This window comes from Hypomesus transpacificus, chromosome 18 (assembly GCF_021917145.1).
Source record: "Hypomesus transpacificus isolate Combined female chromosome 18, fHypTra1, whole genome shotgun sequence".
Lineage (NCBI taxonomy): Eukaryota > Metazoa > Chordata > Actinopteri > Osmeriformes > Osmeridae > Hypomesus > Hypomesus transpacificus.
In genome coordinates, this window is record NC_061077.1 from 12769664 (window position 1) to 12793021 (window position 23358).

A 23358-nucleotide genomic window follows, 5' to 3' on the forward strand; every position below is an offset into this window, starting at 1 on the left:
AGCGTGTCAGTAATGCAGGGCCCTCTGCCGGTGGAAGAAATTACGATTGATTCACCACGTTGTACTAATGGTAATATGAGAATCATTAGGTAAATTACAAATACTGTTAAACGTTTGGTATTGCGTTTTGCAATAACAAATCTAATGGTTTTTAACGTTAGCCAACTGTTTTTTTGTCCGCTCAGCTCAGAATCAAAATAAGATGTGGGGAAGATGTCGACAATATTATTAACGATAGCTACGTACGTGTATTATTAATGGCCAGTAAGCCCTTAAACTATTAGATGTGCTTCAGCTTATGTTGTCTTGAGTATCTGGCAGCCCAGAAATAAAACTCGTTGTGGACGGTGTGCAAAAATATAAAGCCAGGCAGGAACCGTTGTATTGTAATACTTGTTTTGTATGATCCGGCTGGAAAGGGTTGAACACATTTCACATGAGTATAATTGCATAACGCTAGACTACGAACAGGATCCTTGTGATGGAGGCTAGTTATGTCTGGGACAAGTATTTGGAACTAAGTTTTGTTTGTTTTAACTCAGAGCTTAGCTCTGGACTTCTTTGGTCTCAGTGGGGTTAGTAAACCAAGTGCTTCCTGTATCACTGATCATCTTGACCCTGATGTGTTTCTGACCTGTCTGGATACAACCACAACACACTGATACAAGTGAATGGAGGAATTTATTCAATGTTGAATTAGTCTTCGTCCTTGAAACAGGTTCACCCCCAGGTCCAGTCTGTTCCAGGGATGGTCCTCACCCAACAATATTCACTGAAAGAGGAATACATGTGAGTTAAATATATACACACACAATGTCACCCTCATACATTGATGTAAAGACCACTAACTTGGGGAATGCAGGTGTAGGTAACATCCAGGTATTTGTAGGTTCCATAACAGGGATCAGAGAACACAGAGTTGGAGGCAACCAGAGAACAGCTTTTCTTTCTATCACATCTGGAGAGATGGGAGGATAAAAATTTGAGTGTGTGTGTGTGTGAGAGAGAGCATGTCTTTGTGTGTGTGTGTGTGCGTGTCTTACATGCTAGCCACCAACGGGAAGGTTTTGGGGTTGATGCAGTCGGTCTTTCTAATCTGATTGGCTGGACGACCAGAGATGCAGGTCACACTGTCTGTGCGTCCATAGTTAGCACTGACCACGTGGATCAAAGAACTGCCTGGAAACAGGAAGTTATTACCTCATATGTTCACTTACTATTGATTAAACTCTGTAGTTTAAGTGTATGCAGTGTAAAACTAAAACAGTATTGAAGGGCAACAGTATAATTGTAATAGTATAGCAGTATAGCAGTATAACACTGTAGCAGTGCAGCAGTGTAGCAGTAACAGTGAAACAGTAATAGTACATAACAGTATTACAGTGTAGCAAAGTAGCAGTGTAACCATGTAACAGTGTAACAACATACCACAGTTGAGGGTGGTCCGCTGACCTTCACAGATCACTGTCTTCCCTGAAACAGTTACAGTACAGATAGTTGTCAGTGTCAACGGTCTACACACACCAGGGTTGGACTGGGACTGAAAAACAGCCCGGGACTTTGAAATGCAGTCCGGCCCACGACCGTGTACAGTTCCCAAACACAAATTCACACACCATCCACTATATTATAATAAATGATGATGCAGCGCCAGATGGCTGTTAACAACATTAGATGTAGTGGTGTTAACTTATACTCTATTGTGCACAGTATCATTGCTGCACCTGTCACAATCTCTGCACTGGACCCTGTCACCACCGTCACAGCTGCCTCCATCTCTTTCTCAGTCTCCTCATTCCCTGCGTCACCTGTGGCTGATTTCAAATGCAGACCAGAACAATGAAAACTATTTCATTTGATCACCATAGCACCTTTTTTAAATATAAGTCCAATAAAACCATGTTGAGCATAGACATGTATTAGTGTCCCTTTTTCTTGGGCATATATGTTTCTTAATTAAATTAAGAATATCTATAAATGCAGGCACCTGACGTCTCTAGTACTGCTGCACCTCCGGGCTGCTGACTGTCGCTCTCACTAAGTGGTCTAAACCTGTGTGGTATTGTTTTACATTTTGAAGCATTGGCTTTGAGTGCTCGATGTTTTTTTTCTCTGATTATTTCTGCGCCACCCTTTTCTCCTTTTTGCTTCCTCCATTACTTTGGAGAAGAAACAAACACGTAATAAACGTTAAAAACTCTGCAGGCTATTGTTTTGCCCGGACTCACTCGACTCACCACCGCTCCAACTCTGAACCTGGAAGACGGGGATGTATTGACCAATCACGGTCTGTAAAACGGATGCACAAATGCACTTTTCAAGTTTTCACCGAGCTCACTCCAGTAAAAAGGTTGTATAGTATTTTATGCCGTGCTCAAAGTGAACACGGCCGATTAAACTATTATATAGGTATATATATATTTTGTAAATATATATAAAGTTATATACATATTTTTTGTTCTTTTTTTGCATTATGCCGCCGCGGCCGTTACTTTGACCGGCCGTTCAGGAAATCACCCGACTCTCCTGAAGGCCAGTCCGACCCTGACACACACACACACACACATACACACACACACACACATACACACACACACACACACACACATACACAATACTAACTTGGGGGAATGCAGGTGTAGGTAACATCCAGGTATTTGTAGGTTCCATAACAGGGATCAGAGAACACATAGTTGGAGGCAACCAGAGAACAGCTTTTCTTTCCATTGCATCTGGGAAGATGGAAAGAGCTTAATAAGTGTGTGTGTGTGTCTTACATTCTAGCCACCAATGGGAAGGTTGTGAGATTGTGTGTGAAAAAGTGTTATTGTGTATGTTTATTTCTCTTACATGCTCACCACCAATGACAGTGATATAGCCGTGTTGATGCAGTCGGTCTTTCTAATCTGATTGGCTGGACGACCAGAGATGCAGGTCACACTGTCTGTGCGTCCATAGTTAGCACTGACCACGTGGATCAAAGAACTGCCTGGAAACAGGAAGTTATTACCTCATATGTTCACTTACTATTGATTAAACTCTGTAGTTTAAGTGTATGCAGTGTAAAACTAAAACAGTATTGAAGGGCAACAGTATAATTGTAATAGTATATCAGTGTAGCAGTATATCACTGTAGCAGTGCAGCAGTGTAGCAGTAACAGTGAAACAATAATAGTATATAACAGTATTAGAGTGTAGCAAAGTAGCAGTGTAACCATGTAACAGAGTAACAACATACCACAGTTGAGGGTGGTCATCTGACCTTCACAGATCACTGTCTTCCCTGAAACAGTTACAGTACAGATAGTTGTCAGTGTCAACGGTGTACACACACCAGGGTTGGACTGGGACTTTGAAACCAGACCAGCCCACGACCGTGTACAGTTCCCAAACACAAATTCACACACCATCCACTATATTATAATAAATGATGATGCAGTGCTAGATGGCTGTTAACAACATTAGATGTAGGCCTACTGGTGTTAACTTATACTCTATTGTGCACAGTATCATTGCTGCACCTGTCACAATCTCTGCACTGGACCCTGTCACCACCGTCACAGCTGCCTCCATCTCTTTCTCAGTCTCCTCATTCCCAGAGTCACCTGTGGCTGATTTCAAATGCAGACCAGAACAATTAAAACAATTTCATTTGATCACCATAGCACCTTTTTTAAATATAAGTCCAATAAAACCATGTTGAGCATAAACATGTATTAGTGTCCCTTTTTCTTTGGCATATATGTTTCTTATTTAAATTAAGAATATCTATAAATGCAAGCACCTGACGTCTCTAGTACTGCTGCACCTCCGGGCCGCTGACTGTCGCTCTCACTAAGTGGTCTAAACATGTGTGGCATTGTTTTACAGTTTGAATAAAACGGTTGTATAGTATTTAATGCCGTGCTCAAAGTGAATACGGCCGATTAAACTATTATATAGGTTCATATATATTTTTGTATATATATATAAAACTAAATATTTTTTTTTGCATTATGCCGCCGCGGCCGTTACTTTGACCGGCCGTTCAGGAAATCACCCGACTCTCCTGAAGGCCAGTCCGACCATGACACACACACACACACACACACACATACACACACACACACACACATACACAATACTAACTTGGGGGAATGCAGGTGTAGGTAACATCCAGGTATTTGTAGGTTCCATAACAGGGATCAGAGAACACAGAGTTGGAGGCAACCAGATAACAGCTTTTCTTTCCATTGCATCTGGGAAGATGGAAAGAGCTTAATAAGTGTGTGTGTGTGTGTGTGTGTGAGGGTGTCTGTTTTTGTGTGTGTGTGTGAGGGTGTCTGTTTGTGCTTGTGTTTGTTCATGGTGTGTGCGTGTCTCTTACATGGTGTGTATGTGTGTTTCTTACATGCTAGCCACCAACAGGAAGGTTTTGGGGTTGATGCAGTCGGTCTTACTAATCTGATTGGCTGGACGACCAGAGATGCAGGTCACACTGTCTGTGCGTCCATAGTTGGCACTGACCACGTTGATTACAGAACTCCCTGGAAACAAGAAGACGTTATTACCTCTTATGTTCACTTACTATATAAGTGTAGTTAAGTGTGTGCAGTGTGAAACTATAACAGTATAGCAGGGCAACAGTATAACAGAGTAGCAGTGCAATGAACACTGCAACAGTATAACTAACAGTGTAACAATATAGCAGTCTAACAGTGTAACAACATACCACAGTTCAGGGTGGTCTGCTGACCTTCACAGATGTCTGTCGTCACTGAAACAATACAAATAATTATTGTCAATGGCTAACACATTCACAAACAGATCCTCGCTCGGACAATCAGGTTCTTCTGAGTTTTACCTGCTCCTGTAGACATGCAACATGCCAGCACTGAAACAGACACAAAGACCACAATCACAATCTGGCAGTTTAACAGTGTTTTTGAAAATCGTCACAGTGTGTGGAATTGTGCTCATGTTATCTTTATGTTTTCATAATGGGAGCTTTATAATTCACCCAACAATGAATCCATTCACAAACCATAATCTAGTTCCACAAACTCAAACACAGACAAGCTTTAATGATGTAAACATAAACTAGTCCTTCAGCTCTCCAAGGAGCTGCCCCCCTCCCCAGAGAGACCAGATACTTACAGATCAGAGCACCCAGCGTGAGACAGAGACTCATGGCGTTTCTAGATATTATACGCATAACAACCTGCACGTACCTCAGACAACTCGTTTTATAGAGGCTGAGATTCCCACTCATGAACAAATAGCAAAATAAATCACCTACTTGGCAGCTGCATGTGTTGGATATGTGTGTTTGTTTGTGTTTGCATTGTGTTTATAGAGAGCAGGGGGGTATTCCAGGAAGCGGGATTTGTAAAACCCTGATTGGGTTACCGTAAAATGAATCTCTGGGTTTTCCGTTCCATAAAGAGAAGTAATGAAAACCTTTGGTCAGTGTCAATGTGTGTTAAATCCAACAATGGGTATTTATATCGGCTATTGTTCCTACAATTTACATGATTCACCTGTGACCATGTACCCTCCTGTAACTGTGGGGGGAATTATTGGCCAAACAAACTAAAATTCCCCTATGGTTTGAAGGAAGATGGGAAACTGCAGTGCATTAACATTAACCAAGTAGCTAATGCCATTACTTTATTTGACTTTATGGGTTAAAACAGAGCAAGATTGGTCAAAGTAAGGTTAAATAAATAAGCATTTAATAACATTGCACATGAATGAAATCAATTACAAGGCAAACATGTTACAAAATGAAGGTTAATTCTTTCCTACTTCACCATTATTATTGTAAACCAGAGATAGAAAGCAAGATGTGAGGAAGGAGAATGAGTACAAGGACAAGCCAGAGCTGAGGAGAAGGTATCAAGAGATCAAGAATCCACAGAACAATGCATTACAATTCCTTCTATACACAAGAACAACCAAACATACCACAATCTTGACGCTTATATCAACATATGACGAGCAATGCTACAGTAAGTTACACAATGAAGTGTGAGAGCAATCAAGTTGAGACTCCGTTCAATAACTCCAGATTTTAGCATAGCAGAGAGGTGGGGGCAGGTTGACACCCAGCCTTACAAGATCAGCCTTTGTTCTTCTCCATGCTCTGTTCAACAGGATCAGAATGTGCAAATCGTTTTCTAGATTCACAATAAACACGTATATCTGAAGTGTGGTGAAGTGGGACAACGTTTTTTGTCACCGGGTGCCATGGTGGATCCTAGTATCGAAGTTCCATTGATGTTGGCTTTTAATAGTTCTCATGCCCGCGCTTAACTCAGAGTGGATGTACTCCGAGTTGATTTAACAAATTATATCAGCTTTACTGGAACCGCAAAGTGGGGGTTTCCCATTTTTTTGTGAATCAACCCAGAGTTCAGGGTTAGGTTCACAGTTTGTTGAACTAGCTTTCTGGAATACGCCCCAGGTGGTGTTTGATCAGTCAAGTATTCAGGACAGCAAAGGTTAATCCATGTCTGGGAAACGGGGCCTCAGTGTTTGTTTTCCAGTTCCTGATACTTGGTGCCAAACCTTGGTGCCAAACCTTTGTGACGCTCAGTCCTGTTCAGCCTGTGTTGGATGAAGTTACAGATCACCGGAATGCAGCCTGCCTGGACCCTGAAACTCCCCTTATTTCCTGGTTTCCTTCAAATAGAGAAGTCCCACACCTGGGTTCACCATACTTAAGGCAGTCTCAGCAGGTGAGACTCAGGTCTCGCCGGTCGGTCCCAATTGAAGAAGCGGAAAGCACCCCTAAATTTAATCTCAGAACCCCTACAAATTATAATAATAAAAAAAATTAGACATTTAAATTATTATTGTTTATTATAATTTGATGCTGGTATTTCATGAAGAAAGAGACATTCTTATTTTTTTCATCCAGTCAGAATAGATCAGGGAGGGTCGTACAAATTGGGGGCTTGTCTGGGATCCATTGGACTACCCGTTCTGCCCACCGTAGTACCGGTTTATATAGAAGTTAGCCCGGGCTGTGTTTCCCGATAACGATGGATTGTAGCTGTTACGAGGGTTCTCTACGAGCAAAATAACGATCCATCATCATTTCTTACATGCGTTTCACGAACATGCTCGTAAGGAGAACCCTTGTACGTGTCTTTTAAGTACCACTTAACAAAACGGTGTCCATTGTACTGAAATGTGTATATCCTGTTATTATATATAATAATAACAGGATACTTAATTAGCAATCCAGGCCCAAGGTTGGATAAAGCAGGGACAGTAGCCCACTGGTTTATTTTCCATACTGACACTGGGCTGGCCCAATCACATCTCTTAACAGGCTCCACCCCTCCATCTGGCCGATTGTGGTGGGCCAGTCTGAGCAAAAATGGTCTGGTTACATTCCCAAAGGTCCAAACCATCTAGCCATGTAAAGTATTTAATCCAAAACAATGTATTACATCCAGAAATAGCCATAGTCTCTTGTTGCATCATTCTGACTTAGCATACTGAACAGTGCAATCACTCACGTTCAATTGGTTATAACGTCAGTTAGCTGACGAAAGCATAGTCTTAAAATGGCCTTTCGATTGACACCTCATTTCACCCAATAGGAGCTTCCATGCCCTTTCCATAGCACTGTGTTCATGCTTCAGTTTTTTTTTTTACCTTTTTATCCTTTTTTCCAAGTATTTTACCTTGGTTACCAAGGGTCCTTTTGGAGCCTCCGAAATAATTTTGACTTGAATTAGGTAAGGCTTCGTGCTGTGGTACAATTCTGTCTTCTGGCTAATACCTACCACCTCTAGGCCTCTTCAGGCATGTGTTTAAAAAAAAAATCCAGGCGGAAATAAAAACTTTCAATTTCCTTGTGTTCAAGCTTCTACTACACAAAACCAGTAGGACTTACAGGGGTCCTGACAACAGAGGAAAGACCTTTATACACAGTCACCTTTCAAAAGAGACCACAATCATGAATTTACTCCAAATGGTTCAAGAACAGATTTCAATATACTTTGTGTATGCCCTTTTTACCCCTCCTTGAGTCACCACCTTACCGCGGTGGAGGGGTTTGCGTGTCCTAGTGATCCTGGAAGCTATGTTGTCGGGGGCCTCATGCCCCTGGTAGGGTCACCCAAGGCAAACAGGTTCCAGGTGAAAGACCAGACAAAGAGTGGCTCAAAAAACCAACCATGAAGAAATACAACAATGGTTCTCAGTTGCCCCTGCCCGGAAGCGGGTCACCGGGGCCCCCCCCTGGAGCCAGGCCCGGGGGTGGGGCTCGATGGCGAGCGCCTGGTGGCCGGGCCTTTTCCCATGGGGCCCGGTCGGGCACAGCCCGAAGAGACAACGTGGGACCCTCTTCCAGTGGGCTCACCATCCGCAGGAGGGGTCATGGGGGTCGGGTGCAGTGTGAGACGGGCGGCGGCCGAAGGCGGGGGCCTTGGCGGTCCGATCCTCGGCTGCAAAAGTTAGCTTTAGGGACGTGGAACGTCACCTCGCTGGCGGGAAAGGAGCCTGAGCTGGTGCGCGAGGTAGAGAGTTTCCGGCTAGATATAGTCGGCCTCGCCTCGACGCACAGCGTGGGCTCCGGAACCAGTCTCCTTGAGAGGGGCTGGACTCTCTTCCACTCTGGAGTTGCCCTTGGTGAGAGGCGTCGAGCTGGGGTGGGAATACTGGTTTCCCCTCGGTTCGGCGCCTGTACATTGGGGTTCACCCCGGTGGACGAGAGGGTAGCCTCCCTCCGCCTTCGGGTGGGGGGACGGGTCCTCACTGTCGTTTGTGCTTATGCACCAAACGGCAGCTCAGAGTACCCACCCTTTTTGGAGTCTCTGGGGGGGGTGCTGGAAAGCGCTCCTCCTGGGGATTCCCTCGTCCTCCTGGGGGACTTCAATGCTCATGTGGGCAATGACAGTGAGACCTGGAGGGGCGTGATTGGGAGGAACGGCCCCCCCGATCTGAACCCGAGTGGTGTTTTGTTGTTGGACTTCTGTGCTAGACACGGTTTGTCCATAACGAACACCATGTTCAAGCATAAGGGTGTCCATATGTGCACCTGGCACCAGGACACCCGAGGTCTCAGTTCGATGATCGACTTTGTAGTCGTGTCATCGGACTTGGGGCCGCATGTCTTGGACACTCGGGTGAGGAGAGGGGCGGAGCTGTCAACTGATCACCACCTGGTGGTGAGTTGGCTTCGATGGTGGGGGAGGACGCCGGTCAGGCCTGGCAGGCCCAAACGTAATGTGAGGGTCTGCTGGGAACGTCTGGCGGAACCCTCTGTCAGAAGGAGCTTCAACTCCCACCTCCGGGAGAGCTTCGATCATGTCTCGGGGGGGGCCGGGGACATTGAGTCCGAATGGGCCATGTTCCGGGCCTCCATTGTTGAAGCGGCTGACCGGAGCTGCGGCCGCAGGGCGGTCGGTGCATGTCGCGGCGGTAACCCTCGGACCCGGTGGTGGACTCCGGAGGTGAGGGATGCCGTCAAGCTGAAGAAGGAGGCCTATCGGACTTTATTGGCTGGTAGGACTCCAGAGGCAGCTGATGTGTACCGGCAGGCCAAGCGGAACGCGGCTTTGGCGGTCGCGGAGGCAAAAACCCGGGCATGGGAGGAGTTCGGCGAGGCCATGGAGAATGACTTCCGAACGGCTTCAAAAAGGTTCTGGACCACCATCCGGCGGCTCAGGAGGGGGAAGCAGTGCTCTGTCAACACTGTATACGGTGGGGATGGTGCGCTGCTGACCTCGACGGGGGACGTCCTGGATCGGTGGAAGGAATACTTCGAAGACCTCCTTAATTCCACCAACACGCTTTCCGACGTGGAGGCAGAGTCTGGGGACATCGGGGGGGGCCCTTCTATCTCTGGGGCTGAGGTCGCCGAGGTGGTTGAAAAGCTCCGCGGTGGCAGGGCCCCTGGGGTGGATGAGGTCCGCCCGGAGTTCCTTAAGGCTCTGGATGTTGTAGGGCTGTCTTGGTTGACACGACTCTGCAACATCGCGTGGACATCGGGGACAGTGCCTCTGGACTGGCAGACCGGGGTGGTGGTTCCCCTCTTTAAAAAGGGGGACCGGAGGGTGTGCTCCAACTTTAGGGGGATCACACTCCTCAGCCTCCCTGGGAAAGTCTATTCAGGGGTCCTGGAGAGGAGGGTCCGTCGGATTGTCGAACCTCGGATTCAGGAGGAGCAATGTGGTTTTCGTCCTGGCCGTGGAACAGTGGACCAGCTTTATACCCTCCGCGGAGTCCTGGAGGGTACATGGGAGTTCGCCCAACCAGTCTACACATGTTTTGTGGATTTGGAAAAGGCGTTCGACCGTGTCCCTCGGGGGCTCATGTGGGGGGTGCTCCGAGAGTACGGGGTACCGGATTTCCTGATCGGGGCTGTCCGGTCCCTGTACGACCGGTGCCAGAGTTTGGTCCGCATTGCCGGTAGTAAGTCGAACTTGTTTCCGGTGAGGGTTGGACTCCGCCAGGGCTGCCCTATGTCACCGATTCTGTTCATTACCTATATGGACAGAATTTCTAGGCGCAGCCAGGGTGTTGAGGGGGTCCGGTTTGGTGACCTCAGGATCGGGTCGCTGCTTTTTGCGGATGATGTGGTCCTGTTGGCTTCATCGGGCCGTGACCTTCAGCTCTCACTGGAGCGGTTCGCAACCGAATGTGAAGCGGCTGGGATGCGAATCAGCACCTCCAAATCTGAGGCCATGGTAATCGACCGGAAAAGGGTGGAGTGCCATCTCCGGGTCGGGGAGGAGATCCTGAACCAAGCGGAGGAGTTCAAGTATCTCGGGGTCTTGTTCACGAGTGAGGGAAGAATGGAGCGCGAGGTCGACAGGCGGATCGGTGCGGCGTCCGCAGTGATGCGGGCTCTGCATCGGTCCGTCGTGGTGAAGAAGGAGCTGAGTCGAAAGGCGAAGCTCTCTATTTACCAGTCGATCTACGTTCCTACCCTCACCTATGGTCACGAACTATGGGTAGTGACCGAAAGAACGAGATCGCGAATACAAGCGGCCGAAATGAGCTTTCTCCGTAGGGTGTCCGGGCTCTCCCTTAGAGATAGGGTGAGAAGCTCGGTCATCCGGGAGGGGCTCAGAGTAGAACCGCTGCTCCTCCGCGTCGAGAGGAGCCAGCTGAGGTGGCTCGGGCATCTGATTAGGATGCCTCCTGGACGCCTCCCTGGTGAGGTGTTCCGGGCACGTCCCACTGGGAAGAGGCCCCGGGGAAGACCCAGGACACGCTGGAGGGACTATGTCTCTCAGCTGGCCTGGGAACGCCTTGGGGTCCCCCAGGAAGAGCTGGCGGAAGTGGCCGGGGGGAGGGAAGTCTGGGCCTCCCTGCTTAGGTCGCTGCCCCCGCGACCCGATCCCCGGACAAGCGGCAGATGACGACGACGACGACGATGCCCTTTTTAAGCGTTTTTTTTTTTTTATTAGACAGGATTCTTAACCCTCGAGCTGCCTCATAATGACCCGAAGGTTCACAACTACCCATCGTTGTGTTGCGACAACTTTACCCAATAACAAAAAAACAAAAAACGTTTCTTTTAACCTTCGCGCTGTGGGGGGTCTGAGACGGTTAAAATAAATTCTTCACTTTATTTTTGTATGAGGTAGTATGACGACGGTGGGTCACAATTACTGAAGGGTCACAATGACCTAAAGAGAACACAAGGGTTAAGGATATAGTGATGCCTGGGACAAGTATTTGGAACCGAGTTGTGTTTGTTTTAACTCAGAGCTTAGCTCTGGACTTCTTTGGTCTCAGTGGGGTTAGTAAACCAAGTGCTTCCTGTATCACTGATCATCTTGACCCTGATGTGTTTCTGACCTGTCTGGATACAACCACAACACACTGATACAAGTGAATGGAGGAATTTATTCAATGTTGAATTAGTCTTCGTCCTTGAAACAGGTTCACCCCCGGGTCAAGTCTGTTCCAGGGATGGAGCTCTCCTTCTACGCAACAATACTCACTGAAAGAGGAATACATGTGCTAAAGTCAAATATATACACTCATAATGTCACATTCATACAAAGACTGATGAAAAGACCACTTACTTGTGGGAACGCAGATGTAGGTCACATCCAGGTATTTGTAGGTTCCAGGACAGGGATCAGAGAACACAGAGTTGGAGGCATCCAGAGAACAGCTTGTCTTTCCATTGCATCTGGGAAGGTGGAAGGAGCAAAATAAGTGTGTGTGCGAGAGAGCGTTTGTGTGTGTGTGTGTGTGTGTATACACGCATCTTACATGGTAGCCACCATCTGGAAGGTTGTGGAAAAGATGCAGTCGGTCTTGCGAATCTGATTGGCTGGACGACCAGATATGCAGGTCACACTGTCTGTGCGTCCATAGTTAGCACTGACCACCTTGATCAGAGAACTCCCTGGAAACAGGAAGAAGCTAATACCTCTTATGCTCACTTACTTTTGATGAAACTTGTAGTTTAAGTGTGAAACTTTAACAGTATAGCAGGGCATCAGTATAATTGTAATAGTTGGTAATATAACAGTATAGCAGTTTAACAGTGTAGCAGTAACAGTGTAACAGTAACAGTATGTAACGGTGTAACAGTAACAGTATGTAACGATGTAACAGTAACAGTATGTAACAGTGTAACAGTAACAGTATGTAACAGTGTAACAGTATGTAACGGTGTAACAGTATGTAACGGTGTAACATACCACAGTTTAGGGAGGTCGTCTGACCTTCACAGATGACTGTCGTCACTGAAACAATAATAGTTCAAATAGATGTCAGTGCCAGGGGTATACACTTATACACACACAAACACAATACTAACTTGGGGGAATGCAGGTGTAGGTGACATTCAGGTATTTGTAGGTTCCAATACAGGGATCAGAGAACACAGAGTGGGAGGCAACCGGGGAACAGCTTGTCTTTCCATTGCACCTGGGAAGGTGGGAGGAGCAAAATGTGAGTATATGTGTGTGAGTGTCTGTGTGCGTGTGTCCATGGTGTGTGTGTGTGTGTGTGCGTCTTACATGCTAGCCACCAACGGGAAGGTTTTGGGGTTGATGCAGTCGGTCTTGCTAATCTGATTGGCTGGACGACCAGAGATGCAGGTCACACTGTCTGTGCGTCCATAGTTAGCCCTGACCACGTTGATCAGAGAACTCCCTGGAAACAGGAAGACAATATTACCTCTTATGCTCGTTTACTTTTGATGAAACTCTCTTGTTTAAGTGTACTCAGTGTGAAACTAACAGTAAAGCAGAGCAACATTATAACAGTACAAGTATAACAGAGTAGCAGTGCAATGAACACTGCAACAGTATAACTAATTGTAACAGTATAACAGTGTAACAGTGTAGCAGTGTAACAACATACCACAGTTCAGGGTGGTCTGCTGAGCTTCACAGATGTTTGTCGTCTCTGAAACAATAATAGTACAAATAGATGTAATTTTCAAATGCCTACACACATTCGCACAAGACCTTCTCAGATCCCTGTTATCTCTGAAACAGTAATAGTTCAAATAGGTGTCAGTGTCAACAGTCTACACACACACACACACACACACACAATACTAACTTGGGGGAATGCAGGTGTAGGCAACATTCAGGTATTTGTAGGTTCCAATACAGGGATCAGAGAACACATAGTGGGAGGCAATCAGGGAACAGCTCGTCTTTCCATCACATCTGGGAAGGTGGAAAAGAGCAAAATAAGAGTGTGTGTGTGTGTCTATTTGAGTGTGTGTGAGGGTGTCTGTGTGTGTCCTTGATGTGTGCGTGTGTGTCTCACATGGTGGGTGTGTGTGTGTGCGTCTTACATGCTAGCCACCAACGGGAAGGTTTTGGGGTTGATGCAGTCGGTCTTGCTAAACTGATTGGCTGGACGACCAGAGATGCAGGTCACACTGTCTGTGCGTCCATAGTTAGCACTGACCACGTTAATCACAGAACTCCCTGGAAACAGGAAAAAGTTATTACCTCTTATGCTTGTTTACTTTTGATGAAACTCTCTAGTTTAATTGTATTTAGTGTGAAACTAACAGTAAAGTAGAGCAACATTATAACAGTACAAGTATAACAGAAGCACTGCAATGAACACTGCAACAGTATAACAGTATAGCAGTGTAACAACATACCACAGTTCAGGGTGGCCTGCTGAGCTTCACAAATATCTGTCGTCTCTGAAACAGTACAAATGATAATTGTCAATGGCTTACACATTTACAAACATACTTGCACAGATGTTTGTCGTCTCTGAAACAATAATAGTACAAATAGATGTAATTTTCAATTGCCTACACACATTAACACAAGACCTCAGATTTATCTCTTATCTCTGAAACAGTAATAGTTCAAATAGGTGTCAGTGTCAACAGTCTACACACACACATCTGGAAGAAATGGCAATTTCCTGTGTGCTTACATTATTCACTAATCAATAGAACTAAACATTGGATACTAGTTAGTATGTTCTCATGTAAGCTTACTATTAATAAGAGTACATTGTGTCTGTGTCAGGGTTAATAGATGTTCGGGATCAGGAGAAAGTACTGGCTAACTGTTCCTTGTCATGACTTCAAGGAGAGCTCCAACAATGAACTCTAGTCTGAGTGGTCATGTGTTGGGAGCTGTGAATCTCTTTCTCTGAGACTGGTGTAATGTCATTACTGCCTGACTGTCACTCTCTATGTTTACATTCTTGTGCCCTATAAAAGATGGTCCTCCGGCCTTCAGAGCCGAGAGAGACATGATTGAGACCTAAGCCTGGTGTTGTGTTGTCAATTATTGTCAGAGGTCTGGTTTTCTCTCTCAATCTGCAGATTGATGAATACTTATTAAAATCCAGAACTCAACTGAACTTGGTCACTCCGTTTATGAAGAGACGGACAAAAAACTTTCTTCATCACGCACACAATACTAACTTGGGGGAATGCATGTATAGGTAACTTTCAGGTATTTGTAGGTTCCAAAACACGGATCAGAGAACACAGAGTTGGAGGCATCCAGAGAACAGCTTGTCTTTCCATTGCACCTGGGAAGGTGAGAGGAGCATAATGTGAGTCTATGTGTGTGAGAGTGTCAGTGTGTGTGTCCATGGTGTGTGTGTGTGTGTGTGTGCGTCTTACATGCTAGCCACCAACGGGAAGGTTTTGGGGTTGATGCAGTCGGTCTTGCTAATCTGATTGGCTGGACGACCAGAGATGCAGGTCACACTGTCTGTGCGTCCATAGTTGGCACTGACCACGTTGATCACAGAACTCCCTGGAAACAGGAAAACGTTATTACCTCTTATGCTCGTTTACTTTTGATGAAACTCTCTAGTTTAAGTGTAATTAGTGTGAAACTAACAGTAAAGCAGAGCAACATTATAACAGTACAAGTATAACAGAGTAGCAGTGCAATGAACACTGCAACAGTATAACTAATTGTGTAACAGTATAGCAGTGTAACAGTGTAGCAGTGTAACAACATACCACAGTTCAGGGTGGCCTGCTGAGCTTCACAGATGTCTGTCGTCTCTGAAACTGTACAAATAATAATTGTCAATGGCTTACACATTTACAAACAGACTTTCACAGATGTTTGTCGTCTCTGAAACAGTAACAGTACAAATAGATGTAATTTTCAAATGCCTACACATTCACATAAGATCTTCTCAGATCACTTATCTCTGAAACAGTAATAGTTCAAATAGGTGTCAGTGTCAACAGTTTACACACACACACACACACACACACACACACACACACACACACACACACACACACACACACACACACACACACACACACACACACACACACACACACACACACACACACAAAACTAACTTGGGTGAATGCAGGTGTAGGCAATATTCAGGTATTTGTAGGTTCCAATACAGGGATCAGAGAACACATGGTGGGAGGCAACCAGGGAACAGCTTGTCTTTCCATTGCACCTGGGAAGGTGAGAGGAGCAAAATGTGAGTATATGTGTGTGAGAGTGTCTGTGTGCGTTTGTCCATGGTGTGTGTGTGTGTGTGTGCGTCTTACATGCTAGCCACCAACGGGAAGGTTTTGGGGTTGATGCAGTCGGTCTTGCTAATCTGATTGGCTGGACGACCAGAGATGCAGGTCACACTGTCTGTGCGTCCATAGTTAGCACTGACCACGTTGATCACAGAACTCCCTGGAAGCAGGAAAAAGTTATTACCTCTTATGCTTGTTTACTTTTGATGAAACTCTCTAGTTTAGGTGTATGCAGTGTGAATCTAACAGTAAAGCAGAGCAACATTATAACAGTACAAGTATAACAGAGTAGCAGTGCAATGAACACTGCAACAGTATAACTAATTGTGTAACAGTATAGCAGTGTAACAGTGTAGCAGTGTAACAACATACCACAGTTCAGGGTGGCCTGCTGAGCTTCACAGATGTCTGTCGTCTCTGAAACTGTACAAATAATAATTGTCAATGGCTTACACATTTACAAACAGACTTTCACAGATGTTTGTCGTCTCTGAAACAGTAACAGTACAAATAGATGTAATTTTCAAATGCCTACACATTCACATAAGATCTTCTCAGATCACTTATCTCTGAAACAGTAATAGTTCAAATAGGTGTCAGTGTCAACAGTTTACACACACACACACACACACACACACACACACACACACACACACACACACACACACACACACACACACACACACACACACACACACACACACACACACACACACACACACACACAAAACTAACTTGGGTGAATGCAGGTGTAGGCAATATTCAGGTATTTGTAGGTTCCAATACAGGGATCAGAGAACACATGGTGGGAGGCAACCAGGGAACAGCTTGTCTTTCCATTGCACCTGGGAAGGTGAGAGGAGCAAAATGTGAGTATATGTGTGTGAGAGTGTCTGTGTGCGTTTGTCCATGGTGTGTGTGTGTGTGTGTGCGTCTTACATGCTAGCCACCAACGGGAAGGTTTTGGGGTTGATGCAGTCGGTCTTGCTAATCTGATTGGCTGGACGACCAGAGATGCAGGTCACACTGTCTGTGCGTCCATAGTTAGCACTGACCACGTTGATCACAGAACTCCCTGGAAGCAGGAAAAAGTTATTACCTCTTATGCTTGTTTACTTTTGATGAAACTCTCTAGTTTAGGTGTATGCAGTGTGAATATAACAGTAAAGCAGAGCAACATTATAACAGTACAAGTATAACAGAGTAGCAGTGCAATGAACACTGCAACAGTATAACTAACAGTGTAACAGTATAGCAGTGTAACAGTGTAACAACATACCACAGTTCAGGGTGGTCTGCTGAGCTTCACAAATGTCTGTCGTCTCTGAAACAGTACAAATGATAATTGTCAATGGCTTACACATTTACAAACAGACTTTCACAGATGTTTTTCGTCTCTGAAACAATAATTGTACAAATAGAGGTAATTTTCAAATGCCTACACACATTCACACAAGACCTTCTCAGATCGTATCTCATCTCTGAAACAGTAATAGTTCAAATAGGTGTCAGTGTCAACAGTCTACACACATGTGGAAGAAATGGCAATTTCCTGTGTGCTTACATTATTCACTAATCAATAGAACTAAACATTGGATACTAGTTAGTGTGTTCTCATGTAAGCTTACTAGTAATAAGAGTAGATTGTGTTTGTGTCAGGGTTAATAGATGTTCGGGAACAGGAGAAAGTACTGGCTAACTGTTCCTTGTCATGACTTCAAGGAGAGCTCCAACTATGAACTCTCTAGTCTGAGTGGTCATGTGTTGGGAGCTGTGAATCTCTTTCTCTGAGACTGTTGTAACGTCATTACTGCCCGACTGTCACTATCTATGTTTACATTATTGTGCCCTATAAAAGATGGTCCTCTGGCCTTCAGAGCTCAGAGAGAGACATGATTGAGACCTAAGCCTGGTGTTGTGTTGTCAATTATTGTCAGAGGTCTGGTTTTCTCTCTCAATCTGCAGATTGATGAATACTTATTAAAATCCAGAACTCAACTGAACTTAGTCACTCCGTTTACGAAGAGACGGACAAAAAACTTTCTTCATCACACACACACACAATACTAACTTGGGGGAATGCATGTGTAGGTAACTTTCAGGTATTTGTAGGTTCCAAAACATGGATCAGAGAACACAGAGTTGGAGGCATCCAGAGAACAGCTTGTCTTTCCATTGCACCTGGGAAGGTGAGAGGAGCAAAATGTGAGTATATGTGTGTGAGAGTGTCTGTGTGTGTGTCCATGGTGTGTGTGTGTGTGTGCGTCTTACATGCTAGCCACCAACGGGAAGGTTTTGTGGTTGATGCAGTCGGTCTTGCTAATCTGATTGGCTGGACGACCAGAGATGCAGGTCACACTGTCTGTGCGTCCATAGTTAGCACTGACCACGTTGATCACAGAACTCCCTGGAAACAGAAAAACGTTATTACCTCATATGCTGGCTTACTATTGATGAAACTCTCTAGTTTAAGTGTATGCAGTGTGAAACTAACAGTAAAGCAGAGCAACATTATAACAGTACAAGTATAACAGAGTAGCAGTACAATGAACACTCCAACAGTATAACTAACAGTGTAACAGTATAGCAGTGTAACAGTGTAGCAGTGTAACAACATACCACAGTTCAGGGTGGCCTGCTGAGCTTCACAGATGTCTGTCGTCTCTGAAACTGTACAAATAATAATTGTCAATGGCTTACACATTTACAAACAGACTTTCACAGATGTTTGTCGTCTCTGAAACAGTAACAGTACAAATAGATGTAATTTTCAAATGCCTACACATTCACATAAGATCTTCTCAGATCACTTATCTCTGAAACAGTAATAGTTCAAATAGGTGTCAGTGTCAACAGTTTACACACACACACACACACACACACACACACACACACACACACACACACACACACACACACACACACACAATACTAACTTGGGGGAATGCAGGTGTAGGTAACTTTCAGGTATTTGTAGGTTCCAAAACATGGATCAGAGAACACAGAGTTGGAGGCAACCAGGGAACAGCTTGTCTTTCCATTGCACCTGGGAAGATGAGAGGAGCAAAAAATGTTAGTATATGTGTGTGAGAGTGTCTGTACGTGTGTCCATGGTGTGTGTGTGTGCGTGTGTGCGTCTTACATGCTAGCCACCAACTGGAAGGTTTTGGGGTTGATGCAGTCGGTCTTGCTAATCTGATTGGCTGGACGACCAGAGATGCAGGTCACACTGTCTGTGCGTCCATAGTTAGCACTGACCACGTTGATCACAGAACTCCCTGGAAACAGGAAAACGTTATTACCTCTTATGCTCGCTTACTTTTGATGAAACTCTCTAGTTTAAGTGTATGCAGTGTGAAACTAACAGTAAAGCAGAGCAACATTATAACAGTACAAGTATAACAGAGTAGCAGTGTAATGAACACTGCAACAGTATAACTAATTGTGTAACAGTATAGCAGTGTAACAGTGTAGCAGTGTAACAACATACCACAGTTCAGGGTGGCCTGCTGAGCTTCACAGATGTCTGTCGTCTCTGAAACTGTACAAATAATAATTGTCAATGGCTTACACATTTACAAACAGACTTTCACAGATGTTTGTCGTCTCTGAAACAGTAACAGTACAAATAGATGTAATTTTCAAATGCCTACACATTCACATAAGATCTTCTCAGATCACTTATCTCTGAAACAGTAATAGTTCAAATAGGTGTCAGTGTCAACAGTTTACACACACACACACACACACACACACACACACACACACACACACACACACACACACACACACACACACACACACAATACTAACTTGGGGGAATGCAGGTGTAGGTAACTTTCAGGTATTTGTAGGTTCCAAAACATGGATCAGAGAACACAGAGTTGGAGGCAACCAGGGAACAGCTTGTCTTTCCATTGCACCTGGGAAGATGAGAGGAGCAAAAAATGTTAGTATATGTGTGTGAGAGTGTCTGTACGTGTGTCCATGGTGTGTGTGTGTGCGTGTGTGCGTCTTACATGCTAGCCACCAACTGGAAGGTTTTGGGGTTGATGCAGTCGGTCTTGCTAATCTGATTGGCTGGACGACCAGAGATGCAGGTCACACTGTCTGTGCGTCCATAGTTAGCACTGACCACGTTGATCACAGAACTCCCTGGAAACAGGAAAACGTTATTACCTCTTATGCTCGCTTACTTTTGATGAAACTCTCTAGTTTAAGTGTATGCAGTGTGAAACTAACAGTAAAGCAGAGCAACATTATAACAGTACAAGTATAACAGAGTAGCAGTGTAATGAACACTGCAACAGTATAACTAATTGTGTAACAGTATAGCAGTGTAACAGTGTAGCAGTGTAACAACATACCACAGTTCAGGGTGGCCTGCTGAGCTTCACAGATGTCTGTCGTCTCTGAAACAGTACAAATAATAATTGTCAATCGTTTACACATTCACAAACAGATCCCCACTAGGACTTTCAGGTTCTTCTTTGTTTTACCTGCTCCTGTAGACATGCAACATGCCAGCACTGAAACAGACACAAAGACCACAAACACAATCTGGCAGTTTAACAGTGTTTTTGATAGTGTCACATTGTCTGTGGAATTGCGTTCGTATTATCTTTACATTTCCATAATGGGAGCTTTATAATAATCTAACAATGAATCCATTCACAAATCTAGTTCTACAACCTCAAACACAGACGAGCTTTAACGAAGTGAATATAAACTAGTCCTTCAGCTCTCCAAGGAGCTGCCCCCCTCCCCAGAGAGACCAGATACTTACAGATCAGAGCACCCAGCCTGAGACGACGACTCATGGTGTTTCTAGATACGAATAACAACTTCACATCAGACAACTCATTTTATAGCCTAAGATTCCCACTCATGAACAAATAGCTAAATAAATCACCCACTTGGCAGCTGCATGTGTTGGATATGTAGTGTTTAACTAGTCATTGTGTTTATAAAGGGTAGGTAGTGTTTGATCAGTCATTGTATTCATAGTATAATACAGATTTCCATAGCAATGCGGAAGACACTATATATCCGCTGAACCCAACGATGCAACAGCCGTGAATTCTTTTCCAACTGCTTGTCGGCAATAAACAAATGGATGAATGATAACTTTCATACATTAAATGAAGACAAAACTAAAGTCCTACTATGTGGCCCCAAATCCAAAAGAGAGATGCTAACTAAGAATCTAGGAGGTTTAACCCCCTGGCTTAAACCAGAGGTGACAAGTCTTGGTGTAATCCTGGGCTTGAATTTCAACTCTCACATTACAGTTTTTTTCTCAATTGCTAACACACATTTCTTGAATTTGTACTGTGTTTTCTCTATACTCTAAACACACATCTTCATATTTACACTGGCCAAACCCTTGACTTTTAACCCCAAATCAAACACTGTTGTCAAAACCATATTATCTGTCCTAAAAACCTAACTTTGCATTCAAAATACACACACAACCCTCAAATACATTCAACCTTCTGAATACACTTTACGCACTGCTGGGAGGAATTGAAAACACTATCATAAAACTTTTTCCAAGAACCATTGACTATAACGTGTCCCTGAATTGTTCCACCTTATGAGTTTGACATGATGTAAATCATAAAACTTAGAAATACTGCAATTGTCCTTCTAATAGGGTTTTTTTCTATTTACATTTTACAGAAATTGATTTGAGAACTTGATTTGTAACAATTGTGGCAATTTCCTCACCATATTAGCTTCGGTAAACCAGGCGTGGGAGGAAATTGCCCAGCCCTTTACTGCTGGGCTGGGGAAGAGAGCATCAATGAGGCACACCTGTTGCTCATCAACCACACTCCTGGTGAGTACCAAAGGGGACAAAAAGGGGTGCTTTTATCCAAAGCGACTTCCAAGAGACAGCTTTACAAAAGAGCATAGGTCACTGATCATAACAACGAGGTAGTCCCAAACATTGCAAGCAGCCAAAACATGAAGCATACATTGTGAAAAAACTAAACAAGTGCCAAAGGGAAGACCCATAAGAGTATGCAGTTATACAAGTTACGAATTAAAACAACATGAACCACAAAAAGTGCAGGACTGTACCTGAAGAAGAACAATCAACAGTAAAATATTTCACAGCGAGTACAAGACTTAACTTTGTTATAACTAACCTACAAGAGCAACAAGTCACTCAATAAGTGTCATTGTGATCCTGGAGGAAACTAACATCAGGTCCAGCCAAGCATTCCTAAGTGCCGTTGTACTCCCGGAACAAGTGTGTCTGGAGCCTTTTCTTGAAGATGGGGAGACAGTCAGTGTCCCTGATGGAGGTGGGGAGCTGACCATTGGGGGGCCAAGTTACCCTCATGTTTCTCCCTTCAACTCAGTTTAGCCCATAAAACTACTGTTAGTGATGATTGGCATGCATGCATACAAAATTGTATTACAGTTTTTTTCAACTGCTTACATACAAAATCATTACTTGTCACACAATTTCTGAAACCTTATACTCAAACACCAGAACCACTCATCAAATCAGCAAAAGCATACACACATTTTTGGCCTTGATTCAGTTTTCTATTTCATTAAACACTTTTTGCAAAACACAACATACAATTCTCCACGTAACACAAACAATTCTAACAGGAAGCATCTTGATTTCCTTTTTCAAACACAAACAATCAAAATGCCACACTAATTCATCAGTGCCTCACACTAACTCCTCACATGTGCAAACACTCATTGCTTTACTCAACACTAATCAAGGCTTTAGAATAGATAAACGATTTTTTTTAACCTTATAAGATATCAAACTGTGAGAGACCACAAACATGAGGACAAAAAATCCTAGATTCAGCCGTTTTGCTCCTACAGTGTGTGGTGTGTGCCATGATTTGACAAAGACTAGCACACCACACACAAAGAGATGTCCAACCAGTGTACCGACTGTTAACACAAGAAACCTCGCAAAATCTGTTGAGAATAAAGAATAAGCATGGCAGACTATTTGCAGGAAGAAATTGCAATGATAATGTTTGGAATTATTTTCACAGAAAATTAACAGAAAAAAGAAAAGGGTTTGCTGTTGCCACATATCAATTCCATTAAATTTTGTGTTGCGCCGTGACTCCGTTTGTTATGCTTCTGTATTCTCTCAGCTTGCTTTCTGATTGGATATAGACCAATTATCACCCTACGTCACACATCTGTCAAGCAGGCTCAACTGCGCATGTCGGTTGCAAAAGACGAACTTCTTTACTGTAGAAACAGGTATGTAACAATTTAGAGTAATATGTACGTTAGAACATGATAGCTGTTTCAGCACAACACACGGTATCGTGTACAAATACATATATTTTAGCACCCATGCATCCATTGACTGCAGTGCACTGCATGATTAGTCCCAG

General features: G+C 44.2%; 2 protein-coding genes and 1 long non-coding RNA gene across 3 annotated transcripts; 1 reads left to right on the forward strand and 2 right to left on the reverse strand.

Annotated features, from left to right (window-relative positions):
* Positions 1-223: 223 nt before the first annotated feature.
* Positions 224-11941, forward strand: LOC124480876. The gene is made up of 2 exons (XR_006957586.1): positions 224-718; positions 11890-11941. It is a non-coding gene; the product is annotated as an uncharacterized LOC124480876 (long non-coding RNA).
* On the reverse strand, positions 663-5220 carry LOC124480872 (L-rhamnose-binding lectin CSL2-like). Its single transcript, XM_047040519.1, has 13 exons — positions 5137-5220; positions 4844-4873; positions 4712-4756; positions 4391-4526; positions 4129-4238; positions 3522-3611; positions 3239-3283; positions 2851-2989; positions 2623-2732; positions 1429-1473; positions 1044-1179; positions 850-958; positions 663-772 (listed from the first exon to the last, which is right to left on the reverse strand). The coding sequence occupies exons 1-13, from the start codon at positions 5192-5194 to the stop codon at positions 770-772; spliced, it is 1056 nt and encodes a 351-aa protein (XP_046896475.1). The 5' UTR covers positions 5195-5220; the 3' UTR covers positions 663-769.
* Positions 11834-20910, reverse strand: LOC124480867. Its single transcript, XM_047040513.1, has 30 exons — positions 20754-20910; positions 20467-20496; positions 20335-20379; positions 19987-20122; positions 19781-19890; positions 19458-19508; positions 19110-19245; positions 18904-19013; positions 18587-18637; positions 18239-18374; positions 18039-18148; positions 17247-17297; positions 16907-17042; positions 16703-16812; positions 16340-16390; positions 15992-16127; positions 15788-15897; positions 15431-15481; positions 15083-15218; positions 14879-14988; positions 14093-14143; positions 13775-13910; positions 13534-13643; positions 13330-13374; positions 12984-13119; positions 12782-12891; positions 12663-12707; positions 12229-12364; positions 12036-12145; positions 11834-11950 (listed from the first exon to the last, which is right to left on the reverse strand). The coding sequence occupies exons 1-30, from the start codon at positions 20785-20787 to the stop codon at positions 11934-11936; spliced, it is 2736 nt and encodes a 911-aa protein (XP_046896469.1). The 5' UTR covers positions 20788-20910; the 3' UTR covers positions 11834-11933.
* Positions 20911-23358: the final 2448 nt, after the last annotated feature.